Below are 20,609 nucleotides of genomic sequence, written 5' to 3' on the forward strand. Positions count from 1 at the left end.
ATCTGCCATCTCATGTAAACCTGGGGGCACATTCATGTCCCCTCTGTGTGTGGTGCCTGCACAGCCTGAGTGGCCTCGCAGGGCCACCCTGGGGGAGCAGAGGGAAATGTTAGCTCTCCTTCCCCTCCCCATGCCCATAGCCCAATCCCCCTAATCTGGGTAGGAAGACCATCCTCCTGAGGAGCCTGAGAGTGTGGCCCCCCTTTCCTGGGACCTCCATCCTGCCACACAAGCCATGCTCTATGCTTTCTTTACTGTCTACAGCACGTCTGCAGGCCAGGACCCTCGACAGCTCACCAAAGTTCTGGTACCAACCTGCTGCTTGATCAGCAGCCCTTCCCTGGACCCCCTCCTGCCCTGGGGTGACCTCGCTTTCCAGCAGTGGCATCAGAGCTACTTTTGCTACATCCCTGAGGGCAGCGGTAAGAATAGAGCCAGAGTGTCGGGGATGGCTCGGAATCTGAGGCTATGGGCAGAGTCCCCAGTCCCCTTGGGAGGGACTACTCTCAGCCCAGGCCTTACAAGGGAAATTGCTGGGTTACAGCTGCCGTTGGGACGTGGGTTGGCTGACAGGGAGGGGCCTGAGTGTGGCCTGAATGTCCCCTTGTCCCAGGCTTGGTCTCTCTGACCCATCTGTGGGAATAGGTGACCTGCCAGCATTCTGCCTTCTCTGGAAGCCTCTCATACCTGTCTTTGGGGGTCCTGACTGGACTGGTGTGAAAGTGCGTGAGAATCCTGCCAAATGGACTTATTTTAATTTTTCAAATCTGGATTCATGCCATACCGACAATTGCCAATAGGGGGCGGTAGGGACCTTGAAGTGTGTGTGTGCTTGTGTGTATATGTGTGTGTGTGTGTATACACACGTGTGTAAAGGGAGGAGGGAGCGCAGGGGAGAGGCAAATCACACAGACTCAGGAGGCTTAGTTTTGCTCAAAATGCTCTGTTTATTGCTCTATTCAATGACCACGAGCAAATTATAAAAAGACACCCAATGTCTGTCTGCCGTGGAGTAAATATTTAAAGTCAGCAATAAAAACACGTGGCTCCAAAATTACACATGTTGCCAGAGTCATGCACGCCCTGCTCGTGGGCTTTCAACACACGCATGGACACAGGAACACGCAGAGCTACACGCAGCAGGACTTCGGGACTTTTTTCCCACGGTGACGGATAAATGTTTCACACAGATCTGGGCCGAGTCCCTACCCCTCCCAGAGGCCCTCTCTCCCGCTCCCACAAGGGCCCAGGTCCTCTGGCTTCATCGCCCCATCTACCCCCTTCCTCCCCAGTGCCTCCCAGGCTGGCCCCTGCCTCCTGAGGGCCTCTGTACCCACAGGCCACCCCAGCTGTGATGCTCCAGTCATGCTTCTCCCACCCCCCACCCAGAAACACTCCCCCAGCTGAGTTCTCTCTGCCAACCCTTCAGGAGCTCCCCATGCTTGACCCTGGGTGCTCAGGCCCATCTCCCACCCTGGCTTGGATAACTGGGGGGAAATGCATCTGCCTGCTGGGAGAAGCAGGGTGAGGGCCGAGGCCAGCACCTCTGCCTGGAGGACTTAGGGGCTGGAGTTCATTACCCCTTTCCTGGGCTGAGGAGACACAGTGTCCGGTACAGACAGCAGAGATGGGTGGACAGACAGACAGAACACGCTGCAGCAGGACACTTGGGGTGCGGCACAGAAATGTTTGGATCAAGTAGCAACGGAACCATCATTAAAAACTGAGGCCTCAGGACTGCGTGATGTGGGTCAGGCCCCGGGGCCCCAGGCCTGGCCTGGCCCATCCTCCCCCCACCCTGCCCCACTCCCTAATATATACAGTAGGAAGAGCTATGTTGGGGGGCGGGGGAAGAGGCCAGGCCTAGGCTGACAGAGGAGGGAGGGAGCCGGCTGAAGAGAAGGAAGCAGGTGGGGTGGGGACAGGGTGCAGGCCGGGATGGAGCCAGGGCCAGGAATGGTGGCCCCAACTCCTGGGTGTGGTGGCCCAGCTGGGGGGTTCCCCAGAGGACCTGGTGGTGGGACCACGGTCACTCCGGGGACTGGCGGGACAGCTGCTTCTCGTAGAGGCTCATAACATGGTGCACAAACTGATACTGCTCGCAGGTCTGGATCATGCCACCCCTGCCGGCAGAGGTGCACAGTTGGGATGGGGCCCAGCCCTCGGAGCACTGATTACCAGTCATTTGTGAGGCAGACTAGCGGCCTGTCTTTGTGCAGCTTGGGACAGGCAGTCCTTGCCAGCCACCCCTTCTGCCTCTTCTTGTCCCTCCCAGCTCTGGCAGAGACAGCAGGGACATATGTCCAGCTGCTCTCAGTCCTGTCCTTTGTCCACCAGCTCTATTTCTCTTCCCTCTTCATCAGTCACCATCCAGATCTGGAGCCCCCACCATCTTACTCCCTGTCCAACAGGCTCCCCATGTGCCCGCCCCCACCTGTGGGCTGACCTGTCCTGGCGGAGCTGGCACGTTGTCTTCAGGATGTCCACGATGCCCTCATGCTGCAGCTGCTGGCAGCAGATGCTGGTGGCAATGAAGCAGCCTGTCCTCCCGATCCCTGCACTGAGGGCCGATAGGAAGGGCGGGTGAGGGTATGGGCAGCCCAGGGCATGGGGAGGCTGCCTGACCCCTGCTGGTGGCTGGGAGGACGCACCTGCAGTGGACGATGATGGGGGCACAGCGGGGCCCCTCCTGCTGCGCTGCCTCCTCCACCTCCCGCACCAGATGCAGGAGTGGGGGGGCCCGGTCTGGGGTCTTCTGATCCGGCCAGGATGTGAACCAGTAATGCTTCAGGCCTCGCTCTTCGGTCCCGCTCTGTCCAGGAGACAGAGCCCCACCCCAGATACACGTGAACTCTGAGCCCACAGACCAGCCCAGAGACAGATGGGATGGGACGAGGAAGGCACGGAATGGCATGTCTGGCCTCTGTCCTCTATACCATATTGCCCAGAGGGGCCAGACAGACACCCCAAGCCAACTTGCACGGCATTGGTCTTCACGAGGTCTGCACCAGCAACTCCAGGATCATCCAAGATTGGCTGAGTCCTTTCTGCAATTCAATTCTGTCTCCCGGGGTCCTTATCTAAGCAAACTCTCCAGTCTGCCCTTAGTCACAGAAACGGAGTCCCTGGGACCTCTTGCCTCATTATGCTTGATCAGCCCACCAGGAGTATCTCTGGCTTTCTCGCCTCTCCAAGGCCCCTTCTCCAACTCCATTTTGGCCTTCAGGTCTGGACAGCGTGAGACCTCTCTCCTCCACCCCACCATTCCACAATTGACAACACAAATCGGAACATGCTGCTCTCTAGCTCAGAACCCTTCCATGGCTTTTGTTGCTCTCCAGATGAAACCCACTCTCTTTCAGCCAGGCAAGTGAAAAAGGCAGCACTAGGGCTACTCCACCAGGCCCATCTCCTGCCCCTGCATACCTGCATGTGATGCTCCCACACATGGTTTACAGTCTCTCTCTCTCTCTCTCTCTCTCTCTCTCACACACACACACACACACACCACACACACACACACACACCCTACCTTACTTTTTCTTTTTTCCTCTGGCTGTAATGTCCAACTCTTATTCACTCTTCAAAACCCCAATCAGCATCACCACTTCAAGGAGACCCTCCACGGGCAGCCTGACAGGCAGTGTCCTTCTGTGTTTTAAACTAACTTGGTACTTACTACGGGTGCTCCTTGAGGAGAGCGTTCAGGCTTTGGATAGCTCTGTATTCCCAGTACCCACCCCAGAACCAGGGCCCAGGGCAAGTGCTTGTAAAGGTTTATGGATAGAAATACCCCTAAATCCCAAGCTGTCCTGATTCTTCCTTAACCACTCCTGTGGTGCAGAGATGAGGCAGGTCCATGTCAACCCAGCCTCTCTTTTTGGGGAAACTGGAAGATGGTCCTTTGGGTCCCAGGATTACCAGACTGTGAGAGCTACTACAGTCTCTATGGCTCCCCTCACCCCCACCTGCTGAACCTTTCTGCCTTCTAGCAAGGCCTGTATCTTGGAGCTGCTCAGGTGGGCACTGCTCTCTGGGGGCTGCCTGCTCCTTGACACCCCATCTTGCACCCTCTCCCATGGGAGTGAGGCAACTCAGGACACATTCCAGGCCTTGAGCTGGTCGCTGTTGTTACAGCTTCAGTGGGCTTCTGGGTATTTCTGAACAGGGTGTCAGCTTCCTGGTGCCTGGCTCAGGGATTTCAGCTTTCGCGGTTATTACATGAGCTCCACCTTTCCCAAACATGGGTTTTATTCTCAAAAACACAACCCACAAATCCTTCTGGTTCCAAAGGAACAGTCTCCTCTATTATGCATATCCTGGAAGAAGAACAACTTCAGGGTAGGAAGATGCCCCCACTCTTCTGGGCTGTTTTGTATTGCTCATATTTTCTACATCTTCCTTTTCTCCCCCCCCCCCCCCACCGTTTTCTGTAACCACAACCGCCTTGTGCAATCCAAACCCAGTGAGGAGTGCCTGCTCTCTGGTGGACAGATTGAGCACTACAGGCTGTTTCTAGCGGAGATCCCAAAAGTCACAATGGACCTTCACGTATAAGGACAAGGCTGGAGCTTGCTGAAACTCCGTGTCCAGAGAGTCCTGGATTTGGGTGCATTTGAAGCAGATCTGGAAGGCATTATGAATGACAGTGTGGACAGAGAGAGAACCCAACATGAAATAAAACTGAGGTTTGTTCCAGCTGATGGCCCCAAGTCCGTTCACTTGTTCCTATATCCCTGCTTATCACTAAATCCTGGAAATAACATAGGCCTTGATTTCAGCTATAGGGAACTCTGGGAACCCATTATCTCTAAAGTCCCCAATAAAGCTGCTCATCCTCCCAGCCCCACCGTGCCCCAGGTCTCACCCTGAGGGAGATGAGTCGCAGCCGGTAATCCTCAGTGTGGATGACTTTCTGCACAGTGATCTCCACGTCATCGTACACCACGTGCTCCTCCGGCCAGTACTCGGTGCATTTCTGTATGGACCCAGATCAGGCTGTGACCTACTCCCCATTCCCCAACCTTGATCTCTCCAACACCCCGCCAAGGCCGGTGGGGAGAGATATAAAATGGCAACAGGTGCAGGGAATTCATGTTGGGTTCAAACTTCAGCTTCATAACCTGTAAGTTCTTTCCCTTTTTGGAACCTCAGTTTCCTAACCTAGAAATGAGAGTGATATCTATTTTGAAGGGCTTTTTATAGGGATTCAATTTAGTGGGCCATTATGGGTATGGAAGTAGCAGCACCAGCCCGGGCAGGCTGGGAGGCAGCACAGCATCCTGTTTGAGATCATGGGCACTAGAGGGGTCCCTGACTACCTGTGTGGCTCTGAGCGAGTGAGCTGAGCTCCCTGAGCCTCACTTTGGCAGTGGAGAGAACATTACCAGCCTCCCAAAGTTGCAGCAAGGATTAACATGAAAACAAGATGCTTAGTGGAGGGGCACAGAGCAGTAGACACTGGATACCAGTGCAGGGGGATGGGGGGTTGCGGGGGCCCTACCTCGTTCATCTCCTCGATGTTGGTGATCATGACAATGATGGGCGTGCGCTCCTGCCACACCATGCGCCAGAAGTCGCCGACTGTGCTGACGATGGGTCCCTGAGTGGCGATGTACACCTTCTCTTCCCCACCATAGCCCTGTAGCCAGCCAAGTCCAGGCCGTCAGGGTCACACCAGTGCTCCCACGGCCCCAAACCACACTCAGGTCTTCCTGGGGGGCCGCAGGAGCCATTCTGCTTAAGGACAAGCCCAGAGGATGGATCCCAGCAGTTGGGCCTCCCTTTCAGGGACAGTCGATGGGGCTACATACCCGGATGTAGTTGGCATTGATGTAGGAGCTCAGAGGGTCGTCAGGGTCTGGTGATGTCAGACACACTCTGCTGTGAGGGTCTGGGGTGGGGAGAGACAGGTGAGGCTGGGAGCTGTGGCCTCTGTGAAAGGCCCACTTCAGGGTACCCACATTTTTTTCTGGGACCCTTGAAATTGCCTCTTTCCTGGGTCCAGTAGAAAAACATGGACCAATCCCAGCAGCCCACGCTGGTGGTGAGGGCCTAGGTAAGAAGAGGGTAGAGAGAAAGGCCCTGGGTCTCTATCTCTGCAGGGCCAATGTCTGCCCCTTGCCTGTGTTCCTTCAGTCCCCATGGAAGCAAAGAGAGGAATTACCTACGGTGCATCCTGGATTGAAGGGGGACAAGAGTTTGGAGCCTGCACTCAGCGATGTGTGTGTAGGCTTGTAAAACACATGGCCTTTCTAATCCCCTAAGGCCTTTCTAAGTTTCCTGTTTTGGTAAGATAAAAGAGAAAACTGTTGTGAAAGTGCCCTGTAGAGTGTAAAGAACTTTACAAAAACAGGGCTGTTAAGATTTAGGGGTTGAGGATGAGGGAGAATGCTGGGATGAAGGGGGGAGAGACATCCATGTGTGACCTTGGAAACACAGACACGTGTGCATCACGTGTGCACCATTGCTTTTCCTGCAATGTATTTACATGTCAAATCCCATAGTAACAGATCTCGCAACATCTTGTTCTTCCTGGAGTAGAATCTGTTTTGTTCCAGCTGCTGCCTCCCTGCATTGCCTGCTCTGTCAGCTGGCAGAGGCTGGGCCTGAGACGAGAGGCTGGTGGGCCTGGAGCCCCTGTTCTGACCTAGCTTTGGGGCCAGCTCACTGTCTTGTCCCTGGGCCTCAGTTTCTCTCCTGCAGAAACTGAGAAATGGGCATTTCTAGCATGCACAGTGGGGGCCTCAGAGTCCCAGATCACCTGGGCAGCGCCTCCTCTGGCCAGATGCCAGGACCTTTGGTATTGAAGAACCTCCTTGGGGATTATGCTCAGTGAAATAAGTCAGAAGGAAAAAGAAAAATATCGGATGGTTTCACTTATAGGAGAAATACAGGGAAACTAAACAAAGGGTCAGAGAAAAAGACAAGACTTGCAGGCAAACTATAGATCTGAGGCATATAGCAGGGGAGTGGAGGGAGAGGGATCAAAACAGGGGAGGGAAGGGCACAAGGCACTGTGGTGATGGTTCACAGGTGATGTGGTGGTGAGAAAATTATGGGACTACACCTGAGGGGAGAAGTCAAATACTGTACAAAAATGAACAATTAAAAAAAAAAAAAGCTCCTTGGAATGGAAACGGTTCCACTGACCCTCTGCACCTGTCCCTGTGCGGGGAGTAGGGGCTCCTCGGTAAACAAGGTTCCTGCCCCTGAGTGCTGGGCAGGCAGGCTGTGTGACCTGTGGGCACAGGGGCTGGGCGAGGGAACAGAGAGACCTGTGACTTGGCTGGGGCAGGGGAGGTGGCAATGGCTGGTTTGAGGGACTGGCAGGAGAAGGGGCAAGAAACCCTCTTTTGTGGGGTTCAAGTGCCCAAGGGAAGGTGGGTCTGGTGAGAGATGAGGCTGGAGGGCCACAGGTTCACAGAGGATCTTAGAAGCCATATTCTCAGAGCTGGGCCTAACCCTGAGGGTCACAGTGTGATGTTAGTGTCTAAGGGAGGAAAGTGACACCACTCGACTCTGTGCGGTATCATTTTGGGGGCAGTGATAGAAGGCCGGGGGAGAGAACACAGAAGTCAGGACGTCAGATTGGAAGTGACTGCAGTGACCCCAGTAAGGAGGGCCACAGGCAGAGGGCCCCTGCCCCAGTGCCTGAGTGTTCAAACACGCCTCCAGGGCATCATGTCAGAGCAGCCTACATAAATGGTGGCCCCTGGAAATGAGCAACATGGAAGCCTTGACCCCGCCCCCCCCATCCTCCCAAATTGGATAGTGAGGATGGAGAGGGGGAAGCAAGATTTGAGAGGTATTTACCCACCCACACAGGTGCACAATGTCTCCTGCGTGCCAGGTCGAGTTTTGGTGGTGGAGACAGGGTGGTGGAAAGGACAGAAACTGCTCCCCTGCCTCTTGTCCTCTGTGCTGTCTGCTGGGCTGCCACTCACTGGCCATGAATATCCTCCCCCGGAGTGTGACTCTGTGTGGTCTGGGTCTCAGTCATGTCTGAATCCTCAGTCACTGGGGCAGGAGGGGCTCAGGAAATGTGCCGAAAGAACGAGAACAAGCCTCAGGGTGTCCTGGATCTGAGAGGGGGCAATCGCCAAGCCTGACCTGCCCTCCGCTCCCCTTGACCCTGAGGTCCATTCTTGCTGGACACAGTAGTCCTGTGTTGGGCTTGGGGAGGGAGGTGTGCTGGAGGCTCAGAGCCTGGTTGGAGGGGGCTCGAGGCCTCTGTGACACTAGGAGAGATTAGGTGAGCGACGACCCCGTCACCCGCCCTTCCCCAGTGGCCATTCTGAGTGACCCACAAAGCCTTAGGTTCTGGGGTACCCAGTCTTCCTCCATGCGGGGCTGGAGGAGGGCTGAGATGAGGGACGAGGTGAGCAGCCCTGAATAACGCATCTTGGCCTTAAATGGTGCTTTGTTTAACCGGAACTACCTTGAGACTGTGTAACCATAGCAACCACAAGTCGATATTTTAAAAGTTAAAAATAAGTCATGACATCTTACATGTTGTTGGAGACGCTGATGGCAAAACTGCTCTTTGAAAGCCTTGTTACTCCATAAACTGAGCAAAGTAGGTTTGTGGGAATTTACTTTCAACCAGTCACCCCCAAGCTAGCCCTCAGGGGCTGAGGCCAGAACTTGCCAGGGGTGATAGCAGACAGGGGCTTAATGAAATTAAAGTGACACCCCAGTGCTGAAAGAGGAATATTAATTAGGCCACCTGATCTAAGCCACCTCCATAGGGGCGAGACCCCTATCAGATATGCTCATGCCTCCTTGCCTGATCCCCCTCCCCCGAGTGATGGGGTGCTTACTACCTGTCACGCAGCTCATTCCCTGGTGACTCTGCCTGAGAGAAGACTCACAATCTGATCAAACTGAACTCAAGAGAGACAAAAAACCAAATTCTGGGGTCACAGAGCTCAGGGTTGGAGACTCAGTTCTGTACTTCCTGGCTGAGTGACTGTGGGCGAGCCATTTAACCTCTTTGGGCCTGAAATTCCTTTCTTTCATATCTGCCCACTCTCAAGAGATAAAGACATGAAGAAGCTTTTCCATCACAATTCCGTGCATTTGCCAGGAGCTGCTGTTGTTGTCCTCTCTCTCTCTCTCTCTCTCTCTCTCCCTCCCCTGGAGCTTCCAGAGCCCAGTGCAACACCTGGCCAGGCTGGCATCCCTGACCTGGGAGTGGCCTAGCTCTGCCCCCACTAGGGAGCTTCCCTGCACTGGGCACCCCCACCCCTTCTCCTTGTGATCCTGGAGCCCAGCTCTGGGTGAAAGTCTTCCTTGGGGTGAGGAGCCCTGGGGAGGGGAGTCTGCCTGCTCCCCGCCTCCCCCCCACCCCCAGCACTGAGTACTCACTGGGAAGGATGGTTTTGTATCGGTTCTTCCGCACCAGCCCAGGGATGTCATATTCTTTTGGATCCACAAAGTTCATGGGGATTTCCTGCAGGAGGGGGACAGCTGTGAGCTGGCCTTCATGAACATTCGAATCCAGGGACTGCTGTGTCCCCAACTTCTAGTGCAGGGGCTGGCTTGAGCGCATGCATTCATTCAACAGACACTATCAAGGAGTTAATGCACATAAAGAGCATTTGGGACAGTGCCTGGCACATGCTGAGTGCGTGATAAATATTATTTCTATTGTTTATACTGAGGGCTGGCCTGGCGTTGTAGCAGACACTCAATAAATGATGATGAGCAAAGAAGAATAAAGGAAAAGTGACCTGGCCAATCACTGCCTTTTTCACCCTACGCCTGCAACAGCCAGACTGGGTGGCTTTACTGACCAGAGTTCCAGCCCTGAGCATCCTCACTTCAGGACTTTGGTTTGTGCTGCCGGCTCATCCACCCCATCCTCATCTTCGTACATCCTATTCATCTAAGATGTCACCTCCTCTGAGAAGCCTTCCCTGATTCACCAGCAGGAAAGGAGGCCCCTCCTGAGCTCCCAGGGCGGCATCTGCATCTCCTGACTACTTTCAAGACAGAACCTCTCTGCTTGGCATATAAGGTCTTCTAGGCTGCCTTTCTTTACTGCCAGCTGTTCTTAAGACACCCGCCTTCGAACTGTGCTGGTCTCTTTGCTGTGGCTAGTTTGCTCCACCTGCCTCCAGGCCCGAACTCCTGGCATTCTGCTCACAGCACTGCTGGTCTCACCTTTCTTCAGCCGTCCAAATAGTTTCCACCCTTGAAGTTTCACCTCGAGAGGGCCCTCCTATACCCTCTGGGATGATTCCCCAGTACCTCTGGCCTCTTGGCTCCCCTTCTGTCTATCCATGCAGTCTGGCCTGACTACATACCTTTTCATAGTGTTCACACACTAAGTATGAGCTTTGTCAAACAGGGTCATAATAGTCGCCTTCGAGGGTTGTGAGAATCAGAATGAGGCATGTGCACAAGCGACACAGAGTGGGGTGCAGGCTAGTTCCTTTCTCTAGGATTGGGTACAATCCACAACAATCTATTGGATAGACAATGACATTGAGGACAAGGGGAGGTGATGGCCTTGGGAACTCAGAGGGAGCTGAGGGGGCTTTTTAGAGGTATCCAGTGTGTGTGTGTGTGGGGGGGGGTGGGGTGATGTGAGTAAAGGCACAGGAAGGGGGGAGCTGGCCCAGCTTGAAGTGGACACTCCTTGCAAGGAGTGGGAGCAGAAGGCTGGAAAAGGAGACAGGGCTTCACGACTTGGGGGGCAGGGGATGATTGCTCACACATGTCAAGTTCTGTAGAATTTGGTGCAGGGGATAGAGGATGCTGGAGGTGTTCTCAGAGGGGAGAGATGTCTAGTCCAGGTGGGGGCAGGGCAGCCTGGGGTGAGAGGAGTTGTGAGGGAGGCACACTCCCCAAATCCTCATGGCTTCTCGCCCATTCCTGCCCACAGAGGTGGGAGGGTAACCTGACAAGTGAATTTGATTGGGGAACCAACCACTCTTTCTTCCTCCTCTTGAGGTCCTCTTGTCAAGAAAGAATTAGAGGGGTGCCCCCACAGGAGGGCCTATGATGTGCCAGCACTGCCTGGGGTGGGTGGAAAGTTTGTTAATTTGGGGAACTGGTATTGGGAAGCTCACTGTCACTACATACCAAAGTCACACTTCAAATCTATCCTTTATCCACCAAAACAAAGGTGATTTGGGGATCTCCATGTCCTAACTCGGTACTAGTTGAGTGCTTAGGCATGTAGAATGGGGGTGCCATTTCTTAGGCCCCTTAAACACAGCTGTAGGCTGTTGCAGAAGTATAGGGAGGTGATCAGGACTCAAAGCTAGAGTCACAGGGGTAAAAAGGAGGTGACTGGAGAGATTGCAAAGAGGGACATATATGTGCATGGGATGTTGGGCAGGACGAGGGTGGGAAACAGCAGAATCAGCAAAGAAGGTTTTCCAAGCACAAGAAAGACTTGGAGATGCTGCGGTCCACCACTCACAGGGTGTGTGTGTGGGGGGGGTTCCTATCTATCTCTTTAATTCCTGGAACATCCCTATTATCCCCCCCCCCCCATTTTCCAAGTGAGGACATGGAAGCCCAGAGGGACAGCAGCTTGGTAATGAAATGATGGTAGTCTGTTAGGGCTGGGTTCTGGGCACCCTGCTCCACCACCCTGCAGGGAGGACGATCTGTGTGCAGAGAATGGTCCCCTCACCCTGGAGTTGTTGGCTCAGGGGGACTTACGAAGAATTCTGCCTGCAGCAGGAAGGGGTCCAGGGCCTTCTCGTGAAGCTCCTCAGCCTGGAGGACGCGGGAGGCGCTGAGCAGGTACTCGCGGGCCGACTCTTCCCGCGGGGACATGAGATAGCCGAAGCCCTCCTCGGTGCAGCCAGGGGTGCACATGTCCAAGGTCAGGGAGACATTGGAGCCCCTCCTGGAAGGGCCAGGAGAGTGGGGGGGGTTGAGTCTTGGGGCAAAGGGGGCATCAACTGGAGACCTTGGAGCAGGAAGATGAGGGAGGGTGAGCTCGGGGTGGGAATAAGGTGGGGTCTAGCAGGAGTCACCCCAGACTAGGAGAATGAGTCTTAGCCCCAGAACTGAGGGGTGTCTCCTACATCCTGCAGCAGAGTAGGTGAGTGGGGGCCTAGGGTCCCGGTTCCAAAGGTTGCATCCAGGGCAACCTCTGTGGTCCCCAGCGAGTTCCCAGTGTGAGGGCATCGACCTAGAACAAAGCAGAGGGGCTTGCCCTTGGTGTCCTGGTCCTCGGCCTGGCAGTCTGGATTGTGCCTGCCAAAGAGGGGTACAGGGGTGGCATAGTGGTGGCAAGGATGTCTATCCTGGACAGAATCTAGTGTTTGGCTTTAAAGGTGCAGAACCAGAAGGGGCCTTGGTATACAGAAAGAGAAACTGAGTCCCTTGGGCCCTGGGAGTCAGAGCAGGGACAAGAATTGTCCAGCATCCACGTAAGGAAGTGTCAGAGCTGATTCCTCCTGCAGCCTTCCTGCATGACATCAGGTGGGTAACTCAAACCTGGCATGCTCTGGCTTCCCCAGCTAGGCTCTGAAAAGAGGGTGCTACCCCTCCCAGAGTGCTCTGTACAGTACTAAGAGACACTACAAAAGTAGGGTTCTGTGGTGAAGTGATTTTGAGGGATGCCACCTACTGCCCCCTTGTTATTTACAATGAACACAAGCTGTTAAAGGCCCTGACAAGTCCTGCAGTAGCCACCAACCCAAATGGACTTGAGCTCAAATGTGAGCATGCACATGTGCACAGCAGTACTGCTCAGCATTCACCTTGGGGCCTTCTGGCACCGCATGTGTCTACACTGGCTAAGCTATGAGGCCAGCTCTGTCTTGGGCCCCGGGAGGCAGAGCCAGGCATCTGCCCTTCTGATGGCAGCTGAGAGCTCAAGGTCCCGCAGAGCCCGCCCCTCCTCTACCCTTCCCACCTCTCTTGCAGACCCATGGCTTTGACGGTCAGGGAGGTGGGGTCGGCCTCAGGCTTGATGTCCATCACGCAGTCAAACACAGGAGTCTCAGGGACGGGGTCCAGGTCCAGGAAGTCATCCTCGACCTTCTCCTCCATCCATTCTGAGTAGGTGAAGGAGGGCTGGCGGCTCACCGACTGGCGCCTGTCCTCAGGGGGCAGCGGAGTGGGTGGCTCCGGGGAAGCCCGCAGGAGGTGCCACACCTAGTTGGGGGCACACGGCATCACGGATCTGGAACCATGTTCCCTGGTGATGGGGGTGCCATGGGATTGGGTCCCCTGACCTTATTGTGTCTACAGCAGTCCCGTTTTCCTGGAACTGTCTGCTAGGCACAGCCCTACAGCCAGAGGGGAGGTGCCACCCCCGCCCTGTCCTCCCCCAACCCTCAGTTTCTTGTGGATTGAGGCCTTCTATGTGAGGCGTAGGGGTTCCTATACCAGTCTTCTCTCTTCCTCAGCCCCTTTCCCCTGCCTAGAACACTGCAGACTAGAAAAAGGGTGTCTCTCCCTCCAGGGAGGTCACACTGGTGGTGCAAGTTGCTGATCACCCATGCAGGCCCAATTCAGAAAGTCCAGCCTGCAGGTCAGATGGGAGCCTGTGAGGCCCAGGGCCTTGGGTAGAGGAGGAGAGCACTGAGGCTGGGTCAGGAGGTGCCTTACCAAGCTGGTAACGAGGACTACTGTCAGAGAGACCAGCAGCAGCTGGGAGACTTCCCAGGATCCCACGCCCAGCCAGGCCTGGGGACATCAGACAGACAGGTCAGGGCTTTGGTGGGGGCATGGTTCTCATCTGTTTCAACAGGGGTAAAACAGGTCTGGGGTGAGGAGCAGGCAGAGGAGCTTCAGGGGTATGGAAGTATCTACTGAATGCGAGAAGCCCCACCCAGGGGTTGGTGGGATGGGAAGCCCCCAGCCGCTCCCTCCTACCCTGGGGCTCCCTGGGGCTGACTTACCATGGGTCCCAGCTGTCTGGGGAGTGTAAGCAAGGAGGAGACGAGGTCTGTGGCATTCTGCGACCAGCTGGGGCCATAGCCGCTGAACCAGAGCACCCCGAAGGCAAGCTGGGGCAGCCAGGGGCAGGGACTGAGTTTGGAGTCTGGGCTCCTGGTTCCCATATTCCCCCTGTAGAGCTCACCTCCTACCTTGACCTGGTCCCCCAAGGTCAGAGTGCACAGCTGAGGGAAGGGCCCAGGTTCTGTGTGGCCAGACAAGGCCTCAGGACTCTCCCTGGAAAGAAGCTGACTGAAGGGAGCCAAGAGAAGGCCTTCCCAAAGGAGACCCCCATGTCCATACATAAAAAGGGAAGTCTCCTAGAAATGGCTTTACAGACAGGAACTTCTCAGAGAGACCCCTGCAGGGAGAGGGCGTTGGGGGACCCTGTGCTCTGTGCCTCATGTTAGGGAGGGCAGGGCATGAGAGGCTTAGCTATCCTTGCCCTCACACCAGTCTGAGGGGGTTAAGTCCCTGAGGGATGCCCAGGAGGACCCTCACACCTTTGTATCCCCTGGTGGCCATCTTGGGGAGGAAGTGGAGGGCTGTCCCTCAACCCACCCTCTCGCCAGGTCCTCGTGAGGCCCGTGATGTCCTTACCAGAAACTGAGAGGCAGCCAAGAGGCACAGGCTGCTCCTGACAGGGAGGGAGTGGCTCCTGGCGCCTTGAGGTGGTGGCTTCTGAGCTGGCTCTGAGGGCGGTGAAGGAGATGGGGGCAGTGGCATCTCTCTCTGAGAGTCCGCCTGCCCTTCAGCCTCATCCAGTGCCTCCATCACTACCGGCTGGGGGAGACCTGTGGAAGGCAGCACGAGGGCCGATGACGCGGGCCCTGCAGACCCACGGCCGCTGCTCCTTCTGGGGTTGCTGTGGCTTCCTCTCAATCCGGGACCAGTCAGCGTGGCTCCACTTCCAGCAGTCACCCTCGATTAGCAAAGCAATATTCACCTACCTTCGTCAGAAAGAGCTAAGTGTGGGTGGACAAATTATTTCTCTTTTATTTCTCCAGTAACAGAGTTAAAATGGCAGGAGGTTTTTCAGGGAGTTAACATCGTTGTGTTTACGCAGCTCCATTCTTTTCCATTTCTTAAGGAAACAAAAAATAACCACCTCAAACTCAATTAAAAGAGAGAGAGGGAAAAAAGGCATGGCATAACCAGGCCGTGACCCTGAGCAACCCACCCACGTCTGCCCCTCCAGATTTTTGTCTTTTGTACTCTGTATGCAGACAGGGGCTGGAGCCTGGACAAGATCAAAGCCACCTGCTTCCCCCCTACCTCAAGAGCCCACAGGAGCCACTCCCTCACTGGGCCTCAGTTTCCACACCTGGAAAATGGGAATTGGGCTCCACCCTTGGTTTTCTAACTGCTTTACAGAGCCCTAGCATTTTCTCAGGGGTAGCAGGTATTGCCAAGTGCTGGGTCCCTAAGCTTGCACCTCAACCTGGAAGCTCTTGGTTGTTCCCTTTCATATACTGGGTTTCCTTTAAGATTATTTCTTAAATAATTGATTCTATAATCCACAATCACAGGATTGTCTCCATTACAAAAAAGTGTCTGAACACCACCGTTTAGACCCGAGTGCGGTCTTGGAGGTTGAGGAGTCTAGCAGCAGCCACCTGGAGTTCCCCATCCAAACCTGCGGGGCTCAGTCCAGTGTCAAGAAAAAAGAAGGCAGCAATGTGGACATGCAGAGCCTGACAGTGGTGATGGGGCTGTGCATGCATCACTGTGGATACCGGACAACGGCCTCCTTTTCTGGGTGGGTGACATGGGAAAGAACACCCACAGTTAAGATCATGTTTGTCCACAGACTTGTCTACTTGCTGGCCATGCCCACATGACATTCCTGAGCATCTCCCATGGCCTGAGTCAACAGCGCTGCAGAGAGCCAGGTCTGGAGATAGCTGCACTTCTATGGCAGGCTCCTTCCCAGATGCTAACTGTGTTCTCCCTGCACCTCTCTCCCCTACCCCAGGTGCTCTGCACTTGCTATTCCCTCTGCTGGGAAGACCCCTCCAACACCCTGCTGTCCCCCTTGCCATTTTGCCAAGTTAACTCCTGTGCACCTTGCAGAACTCAATCAGAAGTCACCTGAAATAAGTTCTGCCTTGTTGCCTGGTATGAACCCCCTAACCTCTCCTTCATACCACCAGCAGCAACAGTACACCCGGAATATGCCAAGTCTGGTTTTGAGTGATTAACATATGTCAACTTATTCACTCTTCACAGTACCCCATGAAGTCGGCACTACTTGTTACTCTCATTTTACAGAAGAGGAAGGTGAGGTGCAGACAGATGAGGTGCCTACGTCAGCTAGCTAGTAAGTGACTGAGGTGGGTTTGAACCCACCTGGGTGCTTGGCTGGGCTCTGGGCTCCATTACACTTAGTAGGGTTTGTAAAATTCCTTGTTGAATATCATCCCTCTCCCATGAGGCCAGGAGCAGTATCAGTTTGGTTCTTTTCATCATAACTGTTCACGGCGTCTAGCACGCATGAGGTCTGCAATGAATATTTACTCAGCGAGTGAATGATGATGGGCAAGTGATAAACTTTTCCTCGTTTTCAGACAAATGGGGATAATCACACATACGTTGAAAAGCTGTGATTAAAGACTGTAGATACTACAGGTGAAATATCAGCATGGCGCCTGCATCTAGTAGGTGCTCAATAAATGCCAGATCATAATAATAACACATAACTGCCATCCTGATGGGGAAAACAGACCACGGATACCTGTTTACAAAACAGTGCAGCAAGTATAAAATCTAAGTGTGGCTGGAGTCTATGGGGGCGTGTGCCTTTGCCCACAGTACCAACCACAGGGGCAGAGCTCAGATCCCAGGCAGCGAGATAAGAAAGGAAAAGCTGCTGCTAAAGAGACAGACCATGTAGGAAGCTAAAAGCTTCCACTACCGAGAAGCAGAGGGCTGATTACTCAAGCGGCAAGGTCTCCACCTTCAACCTCAGCAAAAAGCAGTTCCTGGGTGACGCGCGGGCCTGGAGTCTGCTGGTGTGGCTCTGCACTACACAAGCAGTGGGCCTCAGTTTCCTTATCTGTAAAAAGAGGGCCTTGAACTAGAGCTCAGTGTTTTTCAGATGTTTCTGCCACCCTCATTGCAGAGGGGACATGGGTCCCTGGGAAATAACAGCAAGCTCACACCATCTTGGATCTTGCTTTACAATTCCTAGGTGTGCTGTGTCTATGTGAAGGTGTATCTGTACTTATTTTGATATTAAATAATGGCTTTTTTTCCTCCCTCCTAAAGCTTCAAATCAAATTTATGCTTCAGGAAAATATGCTACATTTATCCCATGTCTTTGCCTTCAGGGGTACACCCACCCCAATCTGGGAAGCATGGGACCTGCCTGCAATAGAACCACAGTGCTGCTGTTATGATTCTATAGATGAATATTTAATAACATGGAAAGAAATTTTGAATGTATGGCGTGAGAAAGGCAAGGTTACCAAACAATATGATCCCCTTGGCTTTAAAAACTAAGAAAGTGTAACTGTGCACATGAAACAGTGGGGAATACCTGATGTAGGATCAGAAGCTAACATGACATGGTAGTGTGAGTGTGCTGCATAGGGACTGCCAGGCACATAGTACGTGCTCAATAAATGCTTAGTACGTGGGAAGAATAGAATTCAGGTGACAACAACAGTTCTTCGGAAGAGGTGAGAGTGGAGGCAATTTTTTTCATTGTTTACCTATTCTGAATTTCCTCATTAAATGCATACATATGTATGTATGTACATCTGCATATGTACACACACATACATGTAATTGTGGTGAGAAAAGTATTAAAAATAGAGATCACTTTTTTGTGTTTATATACTGTAAGATTTCGTTAATATTCTCGGGTTGAAGGCCCAACTCCCACCTGGCACAGCTACCTGGCACATCAAAAGGGAATGTGCAGGGCTGGGAGAGAACAGCCACCCAGCCCCCTGAAGAGGTGAATCGTCATTTTGTCTGAAAGACGCAGGCTGACCCACTTGCACTTTCTGGAGGTGGAAGAAAAAGAGCAGGCTGGTAGGGCCCTCCTTGTAAGCACATCTGAGAGACAAAGGTGGAGGCTGTCTTTTTTTAATTCATGGGGCACCTGTCACAGGGCATGTGGGGGAGGGTTGGTTAGGCACAAAGATGCAATTGACAGGCATTCCAGGAGCGACTGGTAGCTCTCTGCCCTTCACAGATCTTCTGGGCAGAAACTTAACATCCTTTACTTCAAACATACATTATATTTCACATCTAATTTTGGAGGGGATCCATGGACTTCAGATTAAGAGGGCCTAATTTTTGGAGTAGGGAGGTCTGTGATAAACGTGAACTTGGAGGTGGGGACGATGGGGCACTGGGCTGATCTGGGTCTCTGCTCATTCATGTGTGAGTCTAGCCCACATTTATTGAGCCCCAGGGATGTGATGTGCCTGGTGCCGGGCTAGGTTCTATGGGGACAGCAGTGAACATTGCCTGCCTGTACAGCCCACCATGGTCCTGCGCCCCTTTGTCCTTTGGCTGCCACAGCCCCCTCCTAGAGCTGATGTCGGCTCCTTGCCCTGCCCACCCTTCTGCTCACTCTCTTGTTCTAGGGCTGACAATGCCACCTCACTGGGCATGCTCTGCAAGGGTCCTCTGGCACTTCTGCACGCGCTCCCCTTGGCAGCCCTATGAGGTAGGGATTGTCATCATCAGCCTGTTTTGCCGGTGAGAGGCAGCTGCTTGTGTCAAGGGCTAGTTTCTCAATCGTTCACAGCAAGGTAGCTGCTCTGCCACGCATGAAACCCTGACTCACAGCAGCTTGCTGACAGGGATTTCACATCGGGCTCCTCACCAGCTTGCTTCTGGCGCAGGGTGAAGGGGATTTTCCAGGCCAGGAAATCCAAGCTGAGCCAGGTTAAGTGGCTTGCCCAAGTAAATGCAGAACTGAGATTTGAAGCCAGTCTTTGAGATTCCTAAAAGCCCTCTCCATTTTGCGTATTGTTTCTCAGGAAAGGGTCACTGTAGCAATGGCAGGGAGATGGGGAGAGATGGGAAGAACTTGGGAAGGAGGAAGGAAGGGAGCAGTCCCTGTGTGTAGGGGAACCTTGAACCCTAAGCAGCACCTGGGGGTATTGGTGCAGCTTTTGTGCCTGATCTTTAGCTCTTGGCCCTTCAAAGGCTGTGTGGTATGCAGGGAAGGGAGGATAGTATACTGGAATGCAGGAGCCCAGTCCCCCAGGCCAAACCCGTAGGGACCCTGGGTAAGGCCTGCAGGCGAATGGCCTTCAGATTTTACCTAGAAACTCTGTGATCTCTCTCTTGTCATTAGCTCCCGAATCCCACCATTAAACTCTTCAGCTACCATGTGCCCTGGGGCGGATGCCTCCTGAGTTCCAGAACCCGTGGCTGCTCCTGTCAGTGACTCATCCTTGGAGCTCCCGGGCTGCCAGCCCACAGGAACTGGAGCGGAAGGCTGGCTCAGCCTGTTCCTGTTTATGAGAAGGGAGGTTCTGTCCCATTCAGCTTTTCTTCCCTTCCCTAAATGGCCAAGAGTGACCTCCCCATCATGCCCACACAGTCACAGGGGGCCCTGACTAATAGAACATCATTCGGCTGTTTGGGCTTCTAGAACTACTGGTTGTCAGAGCCTGATAGACCCTAAAGGGTATCTGTTCTAGACTGCTAATTTCCCAGATGGGAAAACTGAGGCACGAGAGGGGAAGCGGATTGCTGAGGGTCAGCAGTTAGCCATGGTGGAGACAGGACGGCAGCTGCCTCTGTGAGCACTATTAGCAAATATGCCAAGCACTATCCAATACCCACAGCCATGCTTGGGATGACACTGTCCACATTCTACAATCGAAGCCCCTTGCTGAGGGTCACACAGCCAGGAATTAGCAGAGATGGAATCTGAACTCAGGTCTGTGGGTCTCCACAATCCATAATCTTTCTGGTATTCCAAAGAAAGTTCTGGAAATGCACAAAGCGGTGGGGTGGTGCAGGCCACCCCACCCATGTTGAAATTTTGCTTGGTTAGGCCCTGAGCGCCGAACCAAGGGAGGTCTCCCAGTGGAAATGAGAAAGGTTAGAAGAGTCTAGAAGGAATAGATCCAACTGGCCTTTTCTGCCATCACAATCGTCATGTTCTCTGGCACTGCCCAGGACTCTTGAGAATGGGAGGCTGTCCTGGCTGCACATGGGCACCCTGAGGTCTCCATCCTCCCTGGAGAGGCCAGAGTGGTAGGTCCCCATTTTCTGTTACCTTTAGTGGGTATGCAGCTGACAAACTAAAGGTAAGAGGGGATGTGTTGAGAGGAGAGATTTCCCAAACAGCATTTTTATTTGGCAAACATTTAGCAAGCACCTTTTCAATGCCCTTGGGCTGTATGTGCCTCAATCCTAATACTGACCAGCAGGTCTCCTCTGAAGAAAAAAATTCTAGCCTTTCTGGGCATCAGCAAACTGGTGGTAGGTATGGGGTTCTGGGAATGTGCACTGACATCCCCCTACCTGCAACTCATCAGTCCTGTTGATGAGGGAACAAGAAGACTGATAAATATAAGACGACAAGGACTTGTGCTGGTAGTGGTACATGCCTGCTTTCTGTTGGAGGGTAAGCAGGCCCAAGTCTTGTTCATCTCTGCATTTTGCAGGCAGGCAAGATAGTGTGGGAAAAGGAAAGCAATTTGCATAAGAGGATTCTGGCA

General features: G+C 53.5%; 1 protein-coding gene across 1 annotated transcript in view; it reads right to left on the bottom strand.

The window, feature by feature from the left end:
• Positions 1 to 902: 902 nt before the first annotated feature.
• The window catches only part of PTPN5 (protein tyrosine phosphatase non-receptor type 5), a 39,541-nt gene continuing 19,834 nt past the window's right edge, over positions 903 to 20,609 (bottom strand). Inside the window, exons 3-14 of the mRNA XM_054699401.1 lie at positions 14,515 to 14,708; positions 13,878 to 13,985; positions 13,585 to 13,662; positions 12,887 to 13,128; positions 11,680 to 11,869; positions 9,370 to 9,454; positions 5,814 to 5,893; positions 5,504 to 5,641; positions 4,868 to 4,978; positions 2,652 to 2,812; positions 2,447 to 2,560; positions 903 to 2,123 (exon numbers count right to left, since the gene is read on the bottom strand). Of these exons, the coding sequence (XP_054555376.1) occupies positions 2,030 to 2,123; positions 2,447 to 2,560; positions 2,652 to 2,812; positions 4,868 to 4,978; positions 5,504 to 5,641; positions 5,814 to 5,893; positions 9,370 to 9,454; positions 11,680 to 11,869; positions 12,887 to 13,128; positions 13,585 to 13,662; positions 13,878 to 13,985; positions 14,515 to 14,708 (1,595 nt within the window). The 3' untranslated portion in view covers positions 903 to 2,029. The remainder of the gene's footprint in view (positions 2,124 to 2,446; positions 2,561 to 2,651; positions 2,813 to 4,867; positions 4,979 to 5,503; positions 5,642 to 5,813; positions 5,894 to 9,369; positions 9,455 to 11,679; positions 11,870 to 12,886; positions 13,129 to 13,584; positions 13,663 to 13,877; positions 13,986 to 14,514; positions 14,709 to 20,609) is intronic.

The sequence above is a fragment of the Talpa occidentalis genome, unplaced genomic scaffold (genome assembly GCF_014898055.3).
Source record: "Talpa occidentalis isolate TD23 unplaced genomic scaffold, MPIMG_talOcc4v2.1 talOcc4.3, whole genome shotgun sequence".
Lineage (NCBI taxonomy): Eukaryota > Metazoa > Chordata > Mammalia > Eulipotyphla > Talpidae > Talpa > Talpa occidentalis.